The sequence below is a fragment of the Alligator mississippiensis genome, chromosome 7 (assembly GCF_030867095.1).
Source record: "Alligator mississippiensis isolate rAllMis1 chromosome 7, rAllMis1, whole genome shotgun sequence".
NCBI lineage: Eukaryota > Metazoa > Chordata > Crocodylia > Alligatoridae > Alligator > Alligator mississippiensis.
In genome coordinates this window covers 66,056,169-66,073,872 of record NC_081830.1, presented here as the reverse complement: position 1 = coordinate 66,073,872, position 17,704 = coordinate 66,056,169, and the positions used below count along the sequence as shown (strand labels likewise).

Here is a 17,704-nt window from a genome sequence, read left to right as displayed (position 1 = left end):
TAATTTATTGCTTTTGAGCACAGCGTTTACAAGTGTTCCCAGGACCACTGCATGTTGAGCAGGGTCAAAGCAGCCTTGGCTGGCAGAGGGCCTAGAGGGTCAGCCTGCCAGTCTGGGGCTGCTCCAACCTGGCTCAATGTGCTGCAGAGGGGCTGGCTGGGGCACGAGGATGCTTCAGTGCAGGGCTAGCTGGCAGACAGCCCCCATGTGCATTGCTGCACAGTAAACAATGACACTGCTGGATAGTATTTGTATTTACAAGTACTAACCTATGGTGGCATTTATTAGTTTACTCTGACCTAGTAGGGCTGTGTGTGTACGCACAGAGACTTAACTGCAGAGCTAATGAAGCAGCTTCACAGTAAACGTCTTGTGTAGACATGCCCAAATTGTACCTTCAAATTGTATTTGTTTTAAGACTATACTTTTGTTTTTTTGTTTAATGAAAATAATATCTGCAATGTTTTCTGTTTCAAAGATAACACATGCTTATCAGGTAATATAATCACGATGGCATTATGGCCCCAAACAATTGATAACTCCTAGGCAGACAGATCCTTTAGGTGTGGTGGTGGTAGGGCAAAACGTTCAAACAAACAGTCCTTCTATATTTGAAACTCTTACTAGAAAGCAACACTAAAGATTTTGTCTGACTTCAGGGAATGCTAATATTCCTGATAAATTTGCTAATTTTTCTTAGTGATTTTTTAAAATCCTGCTTCACTTCAAATCAACTACCTGCTCAGATTCAATGTTAGTTGCTTATTTTTACTTGTGCAGAAAGTGAATCCTAGTGTTTAGTTTGAATCCAATATGCTGAGTTTCATTTATGTTTTCCCCAGAGAATGCCTGCTATTTCACTTTCCAATTATAAGCACTTTTAAAAAATAAACCTGACAAGGGCAAAATAACCAAATGATATGTCAAGCAGAATAGCAGACAACTAAATCAGAGCTGGTCATAGTGACCTTTCTGTTGCAAATATGGTATTGCTGAGATGTTAGCGATTCCACACAATCATACTAACTGCTGAGATAACTTCAAGTAAGCCCATTACATGAACTTGGTAAGAAATTCCTCTTTTCTGTAAACACATTTAAGGAAAATAAGAAAATGGAGAAGATGGAACATAACAGTACACAAGACCTCTAAATGAAGGAGAAATTTGGCCTAACACTGTAAATGTTCATCTCCTTAACAACACTAATTAGTTCATTCCCTAAACAGCCTGGTGGGTACATAAAAAATAGTTTGTTTATTTTTGTGAGGAAAGCAGAGTATGGCAGAAGTCAAGGATCCCCCATGATTTATAAATCCTTATATTGGAAAGTCACTACAAAGTTATTAGCATGGGTATAACTTCTTATTTTATTAAAACCATTTTAAAGCTTTTGTTTCAAACACCTTTCAATTGCACTGTATTGTGACAAATGGGAACCAAGGTCAACAGATCCTGATTTGTTTCCTAAGAAAGAAAGCAATCTATAGTTAATTCTCTTTCCACTGAGCACCAAGACCAGAGTGACCTGGCAAAAGAAAAACTCAGAGTCAGCTTTCTGAAAGACTGGACAGAGAAAGAGAATTGGGGACGAAGGCTAATAGAAAGCATTCTCTCTAGCACCAATTAACATTTGGTGTTAAATCAGACCTTATGATGAGAGGCTGAGAGCCTTGGGACTCTTGAGACTGGAAAAGCACAGGCTCAGGGGTGATCTGGTGGCCATCTATAAGATTGTCAGGGATGCTCACCAGGATCTGGGGGAACATTTGTTCACCAGAGCGCCCCAAGGGATGTCAAGGTCGAACGGTCACAAACTCCGCCACGACCGTTTCAGGCTGGACATAAGAAACAACTTCTTTACTGTCCGAGCCCCCAAGGTTTGGAATAGACTGCCACCGTAGGTGGTTCAAGCACCTACTCTGAATGCCTTCAAGAGACATTTGGATGTTTATCTTGCTGGGATCCTATGACTCCAGCTGACTTCCTGCCCGTCAGGCAGGGGGCTGGACTCGATGATCTTCCAGGTCCCTTCCAGCCCTGGTGTCTATGAAAGTTATGAAACACGTTTATACTTTGTGACTTTCTGCAGTGGTTAATGTACCTAGTAGGTAACATGGAAATCTGGTCACTCAGCCTTGGAAGACATTAGCATTCAATAATCATTCTTCAAGGTTCAATACTTTCTAGCTAAGTCAATCTATTATTTAATAACATTGTTCAGAGAAGATGGAAAGGATTCAGAGAAGAGCTAAAAGAATAATTCAGGATTTGGAAAACAGTTCCAGTCTTACAGTTAAAGACACAAGAATCTCAATCTTCTTAGTTTAACAGAGAGTTGAATTGTAGTTTATAAATATCTGTATGTGGAACAGAAAATTGATATTAGAAGGCAGACAGTTGTGTAGCAAGATCCAGTGCCTGAAACTTCTTCTTCACCATATTTGCATTAGGATTAAGTGCAAATTTTGCAGGAGGGGTATATAATCACTAGAACAGTTTATCAAGAGTTTCAGAATCTCCATCACCAGAAATTTTTATATCAAAATCGGATGTTTTTTAAAAAAATATGCTCTACTCCAAAGAGGAATTAATTTGGGGAAGCCCGATGGCCTCTGTGATTCAAGAGGTCAAATCTGATCATTGCAATGGTCACTCTTAGCTCTACAATATATGAATGTTTCTTTGATCTGGCCTGCCTGGAGTTAAGCTAGATTTCTCTCTAGAAGGACAGGAAGATGACTTCTTGATGCAGGATAGACTGCAGAATTGTCTATCCTTCCGTTCGGTAAAGTGAGCCTCTCTGGTGGTGCTGTCTGTCTTTACAAACAGATGGACACCTTAGAGATGGTCCTGAAGATAAAGAACTAATTGTTGCACTCACACTTACAAAAAATTAAGACTTTGACTTTCTTCTTGTACAGACCCTGTACAGACCCCTGTGCTTTGCAGCCCTGCAGGCTTCCAACAATAGGAGCATAGTACTCTCCCTTTAGTCACTGGCAAAATGAAGACCAGGACTCCAATGTCAATAATGCTACCGACTTCAAATGAAAACCAGGGAAGAATTCCATATCTGTAAAAGTAAAACTGAAGTTTGGTAAAATTTAAATTGAAAGGAAAATTTTTGTAGAGACTGTTATCTTATTCTATTCTCAAATGATGCCATGCACTTCTGAAAATACCATTCACAGAAAAAAAGCAACTAAAATATGCCATATAGCAAAACTGGCAATGTAACTTGTATTAGCCTGTTATTTTTAATTTGCTTAAGAAGAGCAAGTTACAAATTTCAACTCAAAGTGAAATGTGCAAATGCATTTGAGAAAGTGGTAGTGGTATTTTCATTTTTTTCTTTTTTCTTTAGATGGATTATTCTCTTGAAAAAATGCATTGAAAAATATAACTTGTGAAAGTTATCTTTAAAAAACTTTCAAAAATTATAGAAATGCTATGAGAAAAGTTTTCCATGTTTAATTTCTAGGGACTTTTTAAAATATAAAATGATCTAACTGCCTCATGACTGTCATCATTTGTGTTTGTTTATTGAAAGTTAGAGGGCATACAATCCTTCTGGGGGAAAAAATGAAAGTCAGATAACTAGTTTGCTGGTCATACTGACCTCTAAAAAGAGAGTCAGAGATTAGGAAAAATAATAAGCATTTTATGCACACTACTTATAAATTGCAACAGTATGAAAAAACCCTCCAATTATATACTAGGTACCTTGATTCCAAATGGAACAAACGTAATTTCTCCCACTTATTCATTCCTCAAATCAGCAAAAAAAATAATACTTAGACTGATATTTAGATCAGCTCAACTTTGTATACACTTCTAGCAGAACACCAATCTACCATAACAGCCATCTTTCTGGTTTATATTTAGGAGATTTTTATGTTACCGGCCAAACAAAAATATTAAAAACCAAAACAAAACTTTTTTTTTCCATTCCCTCCCTTTGAGTGGGGAATGGAGAATTTACTCTAAATTAATTAACCAGTTTCCTATGGGAAAATATACACTGATATTCCTGGGTCCATGACTGACTGCTGTGTGATCTTGAGCAATCACTTAACTCTCTCTGTGACTGTTTCCACTTCCTTCCATCTTTTGTTTGCCTTATCTACTTGGACTATAATGTCTCTGGATCAAGAACCGACTGCTCCTCTATATTTGACAAAGCCTACTAAACTAGAAATTGAATCTTAATTAGGACCTCTTGGTATTCTGTAGTACAAACCAAAAATGATAAAAACAATTAAAGCCATCCAGCAATGAGAAATCATAGACAGAATGCAGGATTAAAATGAATCATAAGAATAATGGTTTGTTGCAGGCTAACCTAAAAGGACATAACGGAGTTCTAAGAGGCCTAGCACAAGGTCTGTACATTATTCAAAATAGGGTTTAACTGAGCCCCAAATAATGCATAGTCCTTCTACTGGCCCTTTTGACTTGGTTGAATTTACCCCTTGATCCCCCACAATACACAATTGATAATTGTTTTTAAAAGAAGCCAGTCTTATTCCATTATAAGAATATGGATCCTGTGTCAGAGGACTTTTAATCCCCATTTAATAATGTTATATTATTATATATAATAATAATGCTTTTTGACTGTCATCTATATTGTTTGACTCTGGTCATTTGACTCCTTACAATTTCTGTTACTACACTGCTTATCAGGTCTTTTTCTTAGTGTTAGTTCATTCCCCATTTTGTTCAATATCCCGCCTCTGCCTTTTGTCCTAGCCATGTTACCAATGAAGCCCAACAAACTGTTTTGTTTTGTTTTTAATTTTCCATTAATATTCAAATTATTGCTTGTTAAATACTTTTCTAACACTAGACTCTTTGGAACACTTACATGGTACAAAATGGACTTAGTAACTTCAGAATTTTGGCCCTTTACCTCTTATTTTTAATGAGAAAAGCAATGCCATTATATAAGATAAAAATAGAAGAAAATCGATCAAAACATAATTAAAAATATATTTTTAGTGCAGATCACTGAATTCCAAAAACTGTCCTGTAGCACTGGTCATTTTAAAGAGTCCAGAGTTGTTCCTACGGAACATACCGTACACATGTGGAACACATTATAAAGGACACAAGGTAAGAAACACTTAGTTTCAGAGGGCTTTTATGCATTGTATACAGCAAAAGTTTGATCAAGATTAAAAAAGAAGCATGTTTACTTGAACCCAAAGAAAGAGTTATATAGATTTCAAAGAAACATAAAAGAATAAACATGAATTCAAAATAGGAATTTTGAAGAAAGCATATTTGATGCATCTTAAATTGGGATACTGTTTACAATATTATTTATATTATTCATTGGGGTGATTGTTCATGTTTGTAAAAATAATAATCCAATATTGCTTTTAGATTACTTCCTAAATGGTTATAATTCTTATGAATGCTTTCTGAATGCTGTACTATCTGCAATTTTTCAACTATCTGAAGCTCTACATTTCTAACCTGTTCTATATAGATGACTCATTTTCCTTTTTCTTATTCTTCCATCTCTTTTTGGTTTGTGCACCTCCTACATATATACTGTACATACGTACAATTGTGAAGTAAGAAGATACAAGCAGCAGCTTGAAAGATCAGTATCTTGAATAAGCAGTACCGCAATACAATTGTCTATTAATAATAGTTTACTAACAGTAGTAGATATTAACCTCTCATAATTTCTTTGCTAGAGGTATGCTGTACTGCATCTTAAATTCAGCGCTTTAAGGTAATCCTAAAACACTCCACTGAGTACAAGGTCATGTAAGAACTATACCCACTCCAATTTTAACCATAACTAACAGGTCAAAAACCTTTCTTTTGAAGAATGTATATCTCATTCATCCTCTTGAACTCCAAGCATTTTTCAAAAATATGCAAAGATAACATACCTTTTATTTCTCTTATTTCCAGCATGATGTGCTGACTTGAAAAAGAACCCAACATGTCATCATCATCATTGGAAGTTTATGAAGAAGAAAAATGGCTCTACATTGTGGATTTGATACCCAGAAGCCAAATGGGCTGAGACAGTTTTGTCACTTTCTACCAAGAATACCTCTTAGAACTCAAGAAAGTAATTACTATTGTAAATCATCTTCTCAGAGAGGAAGAAAGTCTCAGAGATGGTCTGCTTTGAGAAATCTGAATCTAGAACCAACTTAATCTTAAAACCATTAAGTTGGTTCTATTCAATGGAAAACTAATGGACGTTTCAAAGCTCAAGGGTTATGTTCCTGCATTTGTACTGTGGAATAAGGAGACTGCTTTATTCTGATGAAATAAAGCTTTTACAGGGTTCCCCCATTCATGATTATGTAATGGTGCACAGTAATTGTAAAGCCTGGAAATTATCAGCACATGGATCACTATAGGCAAATTACAATCTGTTAGGAATGGTGAAACCCTTGAATGCAGTAATGTAAATGAGGGCCGATGCCTGGGGCAGAAGCTCTGGGTACCACGTTTGTTGGGGGTGGTACAAAAACTGTCCCCATGATTGCAACATTGCAGCCATTGCAGCCATCGCTGCCTTGTACATTGTGGCTGCCCCAGGTGTGGAGCTGTCCTGCTACACCTCTGTTTGAATGGAAGGACACATTTTCAATATGTCTTCTATCTAGGTTTCCAGTAGCCATGATCTTAATGAATATGAAACAAATAACATTAATATTCCTATTACGAGGAATAGGAAATAAAGTGATGTTTAAACCTTTAAATTTTCTTTTTTTCCAGTAATATGGCCTTTTTCTCTATTTTATTTGGATTTCATGTCTTTTCCCAGAAAGCTACAAAATGATAATATCTGCTTTCCTTACAAAGATACACATAGCAGGTATCATCTACTTACTTTTATTAGTTCAGGCCTTCACAGAAACTCTGCCAAAAGTTTTACACAAATGTTAAATAAAAAGGGGGGACAAAGTGCCTTATGAGGTTTCTGTGTGTGTCCATTACAGCCCTTGGAGTGGCTTGAGAAGAAAGACTTGAAATACATTACAGCATTTCTTTGCACTTACTTGCAATTTTTAAGATGAAGTAGTGGTATCCAATGATTGACACATTAAAATGCTTTTCAGGTAAAACATTTGGCTGGTAGTGTTTATCATGAATGCCCTTAATTTGTTATCTGATGATAAGCCTGCTGGAAAATGTTAAATGTATTTTGTTGACTTACTGTTATACTTTGCTACCTAGATATAAGGAAGTGACTCTCTAAGCAAGAGGGTGCATAGTATGTGCTAAACTGTCTAAAGAGAGGAATCCTGGCAACAGTTAAGCATGAAGAGAAGCTTGCAGTGGTTTTGATGTTCATTTTAAGCTCTTTTTTATGAATAAACACTAAGAAAAGGGATGTATTAACTCCATATCTAAGGCGGCTGTGTTTGAAGGAGGGCAGAAAAATGACTAGCTGACACCCACAATCTTCTGTATTTGTGGGTATTTTGTTTGCTCACATTGAGATCTCTGAAGCATTCTTGCAGTCATGGATTTGTAATTATAGTGCAAATCTGTGAATCATGCATAGGTAACAAAATACAGCCCTAACTACTATGAGATGACAAGGAAGTAAAAGATCTCTGTGCCCAACTGTTTTCCAATCATACCTTAAATACTACCAATGGTGTGGGCTTTGGGATGAAATTCATTCAAGATCATTAGCAATAAGAACCACTGGTTTAGATCTTAAATCACATACTGTGCAGTTTGCTCTGTAATTTAGATGAGTCAAAACAGCATCCAGAATAGCACAACCTAAACAAGTTCTGAATATACCAGTCTTAAACCAGATTTGTGAACATAGCGTAGACTTTCCTTTAAAAAGGATGGTGCCTTAATAGGTATTGAAACAGAAAACTAATTAGCAATAATTTATTTTTAGTAAGATAATGTCTGGGCAAAGTTTAGACAATGTTAATTATAAAGACGTTACTATCACTTTTTATATTTTTGAAGACCACCAACATTCCACGGGCAAATTCCAGAATAGATAAAAGTTTATGACCCTAAGCTAAGTTTATCACCCTAAGGCTAGGGACAGAAGTTGCACAAAACTGGTTTAAGAAATCAGAAATCAATTTAAACCTCTAAGGCTAAGTACAGACAATCAAAAAGTCTGAGGCTGAATCAATTCAGTCTTTGTAGGTTAGTCTAAACTGCAGAGATTAAACTGAGAAGCAAGTGAGCAGACATTTGTTTTTGATTCCAGAAATGCAGCCACATGCCTGCAGTAGCTCAGGCCAGAAGTTGGGGGGTGGTAGAGCATGCCCCCCAGCCTGCCAGCTGCTGCCAAAGGGAAGGGACTGAAGTTCCAAGGCTTTTGCCCCTCCCTGCTAGAGCTGAGGGGGTGTGGCCAGGCTCCAGCCCCAGGCTAGCATAGTGAGGTCAGGGGGAGGAGCACTTTAAATGCTCCATCATGGCCTGCATGAGACTCGAGCCCAGGTCCCAAAGCATCAGCTGTCAGGCACTAACTGCCTCCTAACTTGCACAATCCCCCACCTCTGTTCTCCCCACTTCTCCCCCAAGCGAATGACTGCTGCTAGCCACTGCAATGCTAAATCTTGCACCCAAACTCTCCAGCGACCTTTCAGCTGAAGGAAGAAGTGTGAGGAAGGTCATTTTCAATCTGTCCCCAGGTGCCCTGAATCAGCCAGGCTCAGCCTCTGTCCCATCAATGCCACTTTATCAGCCTTGCCTAGGCCTAGAGAGGCTTGAGGCTGGCAAAGATGAGAGGAGAGTGGTGTGCAGATCTCCTGCAGGGGTAGCTGGCAAAGCCTGGGCTGGAAACTTCCCTGCGAAGTGGGCAGGCAGCTGCTCAAACCCACTTCACTTACTACTTTGAAGTGATGCATTGGGTTGGAGGTGGGGAGCAGAAAGGAGGCAGGGGGAAGCAGACTGTGGGGAATGCTCAGCCTGCGTCTGATTTATTAGGCAGAGGAGATGGGGGGGAGATGTGTGTGGTGGGGTGTGTGTGTGCATGTGGGGGACATGTGGGTGTATGTGTTTGTGTGTGTATATGTGCATGTGTCCACACATGTCTGTGTGTGAGAGTGTGTGTACATAGGCATGGGCACCATACCTGCTTCCTGAGCACCTTGAAGGCGGTGCTGATGGTGTGCATGCAGGTGTGCTCCCAGGCCAGCAACCACCAGGTCTGTTACAAGACTCAAGCAGGGAGCAGGGTACAGGGGTGGGGAACAGCCTGGGAGGGACTGTTCCCCCCCAGGCAAACCCTGGTTGACAGCCTGACAGCTCCAGGGGAAAAGCCAGGGCCACCTGCTTGTCCAGCCGGGAGGGGGAGGGGTATATGTGTGTGCCTGGCTGGGAACAGGAAAGGTAGCAGTGACCCGAGAGTGGCAGAGAGCGGGAGTGAGCCCCATGCCCAGCCAGCAGCATGAAGAACCCACAGCTGGAGGGGAAGGTGGCATGGGACAGCCTGTGCATGAAGCCGCTTCACAGCATCAGGAGGCTGAAGAGAAAGAGCAAGGCGCACGCCCCCAAGGCACCTGTCCCGGGGGCTCTGGTGCGCATGGGAGGTGGCTGGCCAGGCAGTGGTGCAGAGGTGACACCTCTGCAGCTGCAGGCAGGTACATTGGCAGCCGGATTAGCTGTGCAGGTTGAGTCCTTCATGCCCGTGGCTGCCCAGGCCGGCTCAGAGGGCACAGGCATGAAGCCTGCCAGGAGAGCAGGGGGTGTGGCCATGTCCCGTCCCAGTGCCAGCGCACTGAGTCGAGGAGGGGGGTTTAAAACCCCTCCCTGGACCCAGACCCCAGATGGGGTTTGCTGGGTGGGACAGTCCCTCCCAGGCTTTCTCCCTACCCTGTGATCTGCCCCATGCTCCTACCCCCTCCAGAGGGGAAAAGTCTGGCAGGGGCTGCCTCCCCACCCCCAGGCAGACCCAGCTGCATCCCCAGGGAGCAGAGTAGTGGGGCCAACCCTGCTGGAACAGATGTTTCATAAACCAGTTTGACTTAAATCAGTTAAGTCTGATACTTTCAACCAGGTTTATCTTAAACCAGTTTCAGCCATTTTGAAACTGGATTATGTTCACCGAACTTCTGTTCTGTTACAGTTTTAAACCAGTTTCTGAGCACTTAAACCAGTTTGTGTGTAACTACTGTCCCTAGCCTAACAGAAGAGCAGTTAAGTTCACATAAACTGCTTTCAAAATGGCTGAAACCAATTTAAGATAAACCTGGATGGATGTAGTATCAGATTTAACTGATTTATGTCAAACCAGTTTATGGAACTTCGGTCTCAGCTCCCCTCCCTATTCAAGATAACTCATAGTCCTCCAGCATCCCAGAATCCCAGGATCCCAGCCTTGGGCTGGGCTGTGGTGTCTGCTCTGGTGTTGCAGGGCTGGCTCCGTCCCCCTTCTTTCACAGAGTTGAGGCAATAAAACCTCTGCTCCCTAGCCTCTGCCTCTGCCTGTTAGCCTGGTGTCAGAGGAACAGATCCCAGGACCCCTAGCCTGGGTCTGCAAAGCACAAGAGAAACTACCTCTGTGGGGCTTACCGCCCCACCCCACAGACCTTCAAGCCAGGCTGGGATCCTTTGGTCCTGCCCCTCACCAGCTACCCATGTGTCCAAGGGGCTGGGGAGCAGGGAACACCCCCCCAACCCAGCATTGTCCCCCTAACTGGGGTCTGTAAGGCATGGGGAGAGGAAAGCCCCTTTCCCCTGGGCTTTTTGTCCCACTGCAGCCTAGTGAGCTGGCTGGGATCCCTTGGCCCCACTGCTCTGCTTTCACAGAGCTGAGGCAGTAAAGCCTCTACTTCCTAGCCTCTGCCTGTACCTGGCAGCCCAGCACAAAGCCAAGCCCTACATGAGCATACTGAGGGGTGGGAGGGGGAAAATCCTCTGTCTGCACCAAGATAAGCACTCAGGGAACCCTGCCAGAGACAGGGAGCCTGTCTCTGAGGCTGGGGGATCTGGTCAGCCCAGACTGGAGGGACTGTTCACCCCTGGGGGGTAGGGATAGCAAGGGGCTGTGGGCGTGTGCTGGTCAGCCAATCAAGGATGAGCCCTGCTTGGCTGCATTCAGGTATCTTTGGCCAGCAGACTGGACAACATGCTCTAGCTTTACCTGGTTACTGGTATGAACTACTGCAGGGGTCGGGCTCCCTTTCCAGTTTCAAAAGCAAACATCAGTTCACTTATTATTATTTCAATTACGCAGTTTAGAGAAACCTGCAGTGATTGAATCGATTCAGCCTGGGGCTTTTGACTGTCTGTACTTAGCCTGATACAAAGACCCATGCTGGCCCAGTCTAGTTTTCCTCACAACTTTTGCAGATGGTCACAGCCAATCCAGTCTGACCTCAGACTGTGGCTCAGAACAAGGGCAGCTCTTTTCATTCTAATCTTGTAGCCCTTTCTGACAGGGCAGTGATCTGTAGGTATGTCATGCTTGACAGGTGTGCAGACACTCTTGGCATTTTGGAAACCATGTGCCAGATGGATGTACAACTGAAGAAAAGTTGTGCTGTAGTGCAGTCAAACCCAAAAGGGTTCCTTTATCTGACCTACCTAAAAAGTGGACATTTGCCACTGCCAGCTCTTCCTCTGTTTGCACCTGTGAGGTGTTTGTCCGGAAAAAACTGCTCATAGTCGAGGCTTCCTGAACTGCCAAGTGGAGGAGTGCCTGCCAGTGACAGCCAGGTGGGGGAGTGCCTGCAATATGAAGGAAGAGGACAGGGACTCCCAGGAAGGTGGAAGCTAGAAGCAAGCAACATCCCCACCTACAGTGGTCTGGCTGAAGAACAAATATGGAGCTCTAGCAGCAAAGAAGGAGTACATTCTGTCAGCAGAAGTCAGGCTAGGTCTCCCCAAGGTTGTAAGGGCGGAAACCACTGCTACTAAGAAGCAACAGATGGTGGTAGTTGGAGACTTTTTTCTGCAGGGGATAGACACATCCATCTGCCAACCTGACGTGTTGCCTCAGAAAGCCTGCTGCTTGCCCAGATCTGAGATAGCACAGAAGGATTACTAAGATTTATCCAGTCCTCTGACTACCATCCCATGCTGCTCATCCACGTGGGCACCAATGATACTGCCAGGGGGAGCCAGACCAAATCTAAAGTGACTACAGAGCTCTGGGTGCAAGGGTGAAGTGGACAGGAGCTCAGATGGTGTTCTCCTCAATTCTTCCAGTGAAAAGGGAGGGCCCACATAGGAGTGGACACACCATGAAGATCTATGAATGTCTGTGCAGATAGTGTCGCCAGCAGGGCTTTGGCTTCTTTGACCATGGGATGTTGTTCTAAGAAGAAGGATTGCTAGGAAGAGATGGGATCCACCTGATGAAGAGAGGGAAGAGCATCTTTGCAGACAGGCTACCTAACCTAGTGAGGAGGGTTTTAAACCAGGTTTGCCAGGGGTTGGAGACCAAAGCCCTGAAGTAAGTTGGTAAGCGGGTGATCTGAAGGAAGCACAAACAGGAGGGGGTGACAGGACAGGCCTTCTCATTCTTCTTGAGAAAGTAGGGCAATCATCTAGTTACCTCAGATGTCTATATATGAACGCATAGAGCCTAGGAAACAAGCAGGAAAAACTGGAAGTCCTGGCACAGTCATGGAACTGTGATGCAATAGGAGTAACAAAGACTTGGTTTGATAGCTCACATGACTGGAGCACTGTCATGGATGGGTACAAACTGTTCAAGAAGGACAGGCAGGGGAGAAGAGGAGGACTTGCTCTTTATGTAAAAGAGCTGTATGATTGCTCAGAGGTACAGTATGAAACTGGAGGCAGGCCTGTTGAAAGTCTCTGGGTTAGGGTCAAAGAGGAAAGCAACAAGGGTGATGTCATGGTGGGTGTCTACTACAGACCACCAGGACAGGAGGATGAGGTGGATAACGCTTTCTTTAAACAGCTAGCAGAAATTTCCAGATCACAGGCCCTGGTTCTCATGGGGGACTTCAATTACCCTGACATCAGCTGGGGGAGGAGGCAATCCAGCAGTGCACAGGCAATCCAGGAAGTTTTTGGAGAGCGTTGCAAGTGCAACTTCCTGTTGCAAGTGCTGGAGAGGTCTTCTTGACCTGCTGCTCACAAAGGAAAAGATTGGTGAGGAATATAGAAGTGGATGGCAACTTGGGCAGCAGCAACTATGAGATGATTGAATTCAGTACCCTAAGGGAAGGAAGGAAGGAAAGCAGCAGAGTCTGCTGCTGGACCCTGGACTTCAGAAAAGCAGACTTTGACTCACTCAAGGAACTGATGGACAGGATCCCCTAGGAGGCCAATCTGAGGGGGAAAAGGAGTCCAGGAGAGTTAGTTGTACTTTAAGAACCTTACTACAGGCACTGGAATGAACCATCTCAATGCAAAGAAAGACGAGCAAGTATGATACAGATGATACAGAAAATGCTGAAGTACTCAGTACCTTCTTACCTCAGTTTTCACAGGACTTCACAAGACTACAGTGGCGAAAGAAAAGGTTAGGGACTATTTAGAAAAGCTGAAAGTGTACAAGCCATGGGGCTGGATGTGAAGCACCTGAGGGTACTGAGGGAGTTGGCTGATGAGATTGCAGAGCTGCTAGCCCTTATCTTTGAAAACTTGTGGTGATCAGGGGAGGTCCTGGACAATTGGAAATGGGAAAATATAGTGCCCATCTTTAAGAAAGGGAAGAAGAAGGATCCAGGAAACTACAGACTTGTCACTTAATTCCTTGGAAATATCATGGAGCAGGTCCTCAAGGAGTCCATTTATAAGCATTTGAAGGGGAAGATGGCGATTAGAAACAGTCAGCACAATTCACCAAGGGCAAGACATGCCTGACTAACCTAATTGCCTTCTATGATGTGATGTACTGGCTCTATGGATGTAGGAGGAGCAGTGGATGCAATATACCTTGACTTTTGATATGGTCTCACACAACATCCTTGCAGGCAAGCTCAGGAAGTGAATTGGATGAATGGACTGTAAGGTGGATAGAAAACTGGCTGGATGGTCAGGCTCAAAGGGTAGTAATCAATGGCTCTATGTCTATTTGGCAGCTGGTATCAAGTGGAGTACCCCAAGGGTTGGTCCTGGAGCCAGTTTTGTTCAATATCTTCACCAGCAGGGATCCAGGTTTTCCATTTCCTGTGAAAGTACAGATTTTCTCCTTTAAAGGGCAAAAATGTGGGAAACTGACAGAGTTCCAGCCTGCAAAGGGCTGCTTGGGGATCAGGGGAGTGAATGCAGGAGGTGCCATGTGCTTGTCTGCACACACACACATGCACGTGGCCAGCAATACAGCCAGACAGAGAGTATTTCCCCCAGCTGCCTGCAGGTAAGTCTATGTGGGGAGGGGTTACAGACTGAGGCAGTCACAGTGAGAAACGGAGTGGAGCAGCGTTGGTGGCTGGGGCTAGGGTTAGAGGTGCTGTCCAGCTGGGGCAGTGCATGGGGCCTGGATGGGAATGAGTGGCCATGGGTCCCGCTCAGGGAGTGGGATGGAGCCACGGGTGGCTCATCTGAGAGGCAGTGTTGGGGGTAGTTGTGCACACTCCCAAGGAGAGGGGCATGGAGGGGGCACGTGCCCCCCCCCAATTTGTGCATGGGGCAGGGGATGGTGCTGGCTTATATATAAATAAGAACAGAGAGAGAGAGTGGCATTTCATTTTAATTGCAGAAAAACATGAATATTGAGGGTTTTAATCAGAGGATTTGGGATTTTTATAAGAGAATTTGTAATTTTTAAACAGAAAACCAGGACCCCTGTCATTAACATCCCTGTGAATGAATGGCTTGCTCTTTGTTTTTGGTGAAATTTAGTTGTAACTGCTTACTGTAGGATTTTATAAACTCATTTGCCTCTGGTTGATACCTATTCATGTACCATATCATATCTAGTTGTTTAGTCTAGCTTTATTTTAAATTTCAATTTAATTAGTAATTTCTATTTTACTGACTAGGGATTGCTATTTTTAGCATTTCATTTCTTGACAAATAGAGAACTAGATGAATAATCATCATATATTAGCTGAAGTCTCATATCACGCCAGCTTCCACCTTGTGGCAGTTAAAAACACACAGCAAGGTGAAAGGCATACAGACACTGTGTGTTGATCTCTCTCAGCTATTGTGAAACCCAGTATTTGAGGACGGAATATATAAATATTTAAGGGGTTGAGGGAAGGAGGGGAGAAGGCTCTTTTGCAAAACATTGAGGATTCCCCTCATTTTCCTCAGTGTAATTTTTTGATCCTGCATGCCCCATGAGTTTAGATCCTTTGAGATGTGCAAAAAGAAAATATTTAATACAGGGTGCTTGACCAGATTCTGAGGCCAAAGTGACAGAGGCTGGGACTCTGAAAATCATCCTGATTTTATACAGACAAGTACATAATACTTTTACTGTAATTCTCTACACATAAGACTGTAGGTAGAAGAAATACAAATCCTCCAGCTTGAGCAGAACTGGAAGTCACTGTGAACGCATCCATCCACTGGCTCCAAATCTGCTTCTGTTGTCAACTGAAGGGTTTGGTCCTTATATTCAAAGTCACTCATGGACCAAGACCCGGCTACATCAGTGACTGCATGAGAGGAAAAACCACAAGGGACAGAAGTAAAGGGTTCTTTAGGATCTCAGCTGCAGAGGCAGCCTGCAGAAGCTGGGCTTGCCTAAAGCCATGCTATTTTTCAAGCATCTTGCAAAGACAATTTTTTTAATTGAAACTTTCTCAAAAAAACTGAAGAAAGGTGGAAAGAGTAGCTTAGGTCCCCAAGCAAAACTTCTATAACTCAGGAAAGAGAAAGCAGAATCATTCTTGAAATCTGGACCTCCCAATGCAGATTTTATTTATCTATCCAGCATTTAGGTACTAAAGTAACAATCCTGTAGAGAGAGGTGGTTAGCTACGTTAGTTGAAGTCAAGCAGAAAACAGGGAGAGATGGCACCTTAGATACTAATTCATTCAGAAAGGCATAAGCTTTCGTGGTGACATCCTACTTCATCAGATGCCACGCCCTCAGCTGAGTGGGCTCCCAGCTGTGGGAGTTTGCTTGTTGCCGGTGCAGGGGGGGCCTGGGATCAGGCTCCCCCTGCACCGGCAATAAGGCACGATGAGATCTGATTCACAATCCCACAATCATGCTTCCTGCCATGCATGTGTGGTATGGCAAGAAACACAATTGTGTAGGTGGCACATTAGATTCTATTGTGCCTTTACCTCCAAGTGTAGAGGGGTCCGAGGGCCTTTTAGTGCTACTTCAATAGAAATACTAATGTTATAGACTGGAAGTAAAATGATTGATTTTGCTTTTACTGCACTTAGTTTTTTTGCTTAAGATGCAAAAAATCCTCTCTCTTACCTAGTGTTTCCTTTTGTAATTCATTCTCTCGCTGGAGTGAGTGCTGAAGCTGCTGAGTTTTCAGTTCAACTTCATCAAACACCAACTTCAGCTGTTTCACCTCTTCTTGGAGGGACACATTATTCTTTTGGGATTCTGCCAACCTTTTATTCAATATGGATATCTCTGAGGAGAAAATCATATAAAACATTGGTCCATTTATAATCTTAAAACATAAGGATACTGTCAATACCCTAATGCCTGTGTTCTATTAAGGCCTCAAGACTTCTAGGAATCTAAATTCTATGTTATAATAATAGAAACATAGGGCTGGAAGGGTCCTTTGAAGGTCATCTAGTTTAGTCCCTTGCTTGAGACAGGATAAGAAAAGCACTGCTTCTTTCCGCTAGGATCAGAGAAAAAGTGAAAGATATGGCCAGTAAAATTCATTTTCACTTGGATAACTTGCACTAGCCTAGGCAGATCATGATGAATATCAGCCAATGAACAGTACAAGTCTTTCAAAATTTATTTTAGATCTGATACAAATCCTTTAACAGGATCTGAAGCATGCACAGCCAGTGGGACTCCATCTAGCATAATGGTCTGCTCATAAGCCCCTTGAGGCACTGGAGATCCATAAGTATAAAAAAAAACCATATTAAATGTAACATGCTTATGTTCATGAATTCAATACGGTTTGTGATTAAAAAATAAACATTACATTAACTTAATTTTTTATTAAGTTAATGTAATAAGTGCCTTATTGCCTAGTAGGGGGTGCTCCTGCGCTGAGCCACCCACCTCACTGCACCTGACCACCTTCCAGGCTCTGAGTGCCTCCCTGGAGGCGCCTCACGTCTGGCCAACCCCCTTCCTGGAGCACACCCGCTAGCCTGGGGGTAGTGCTGCCACCAGCCAGGGTCTGGCCTGATCTTGGCATTGTGCCCTCTGGGAAGCACAGGCCTAGGAGCCCTTGAGGGTACTCAACTCACTTCAAAAACTTGGGGTCCTTCCCTCAGTCTGAAGTACAAATAGTGGTCTCCCTTAGTCAGCCAAACCAAGGGGACTCCAAGGCATAATCTAGACCAACTCCCAATAAGTCTCCCATGCTAGGTACAAAGGAGAACTTTATTGGTTACAAGGAGTAGGTTTGGAATAGGGTACAGAGTAGAGCAATATCAGAGAAATCCCATAGAGCAAACAGGGTGGCTGGGTAGCCTTTGGTCACACATCTGAGTTATTGCAAGCTATATATCTAGTTAGATCTCAGGTAGCTTACTCACGAGTATCATCCAGAGGCAGGTGGAGATTCCCTCTGGAGGCAGGCAGTTCATTGATCATGAGTTTCAAGAGAAAAAGCAAGTTTCAGATGATCTAGCTCTTCTCTCTCT

The 17,704-nt window shown here is 42.9% G+C and overlaps 1 protein-coding gene across 4 annotated transcripts in view; it reads right to left on the bottom strand.

Annotated features, from left to right (window-relative positions):
* The window catches only part of LEKR1 (leucine, glutamate and lysine rich 1), a 146,631-nt gene that overhangs the window by 51,537 nt on the left and 77,390 nt on the right, over window positions 1–17,704 (bottom strand). For 3 of the 4 annotated variants that reach the window (XM_019491840.2, XM_019491844.2, XM_059731063.1), the window contains one exon: window positions 16,332–16,496. The exons of the other annotated variant lie outside the window; for it this stretch is intronic. In XM_019491840.2, the coding sequence (XP_019347385.1) occupies window positions 16,332–16,496 (165 nt within the window). The remainder of the gene's footprint in view (window positions 1–16,331; window positions 16,497–17,704) is intronic. 4 annotated transcript variants of the gene reach the window in all.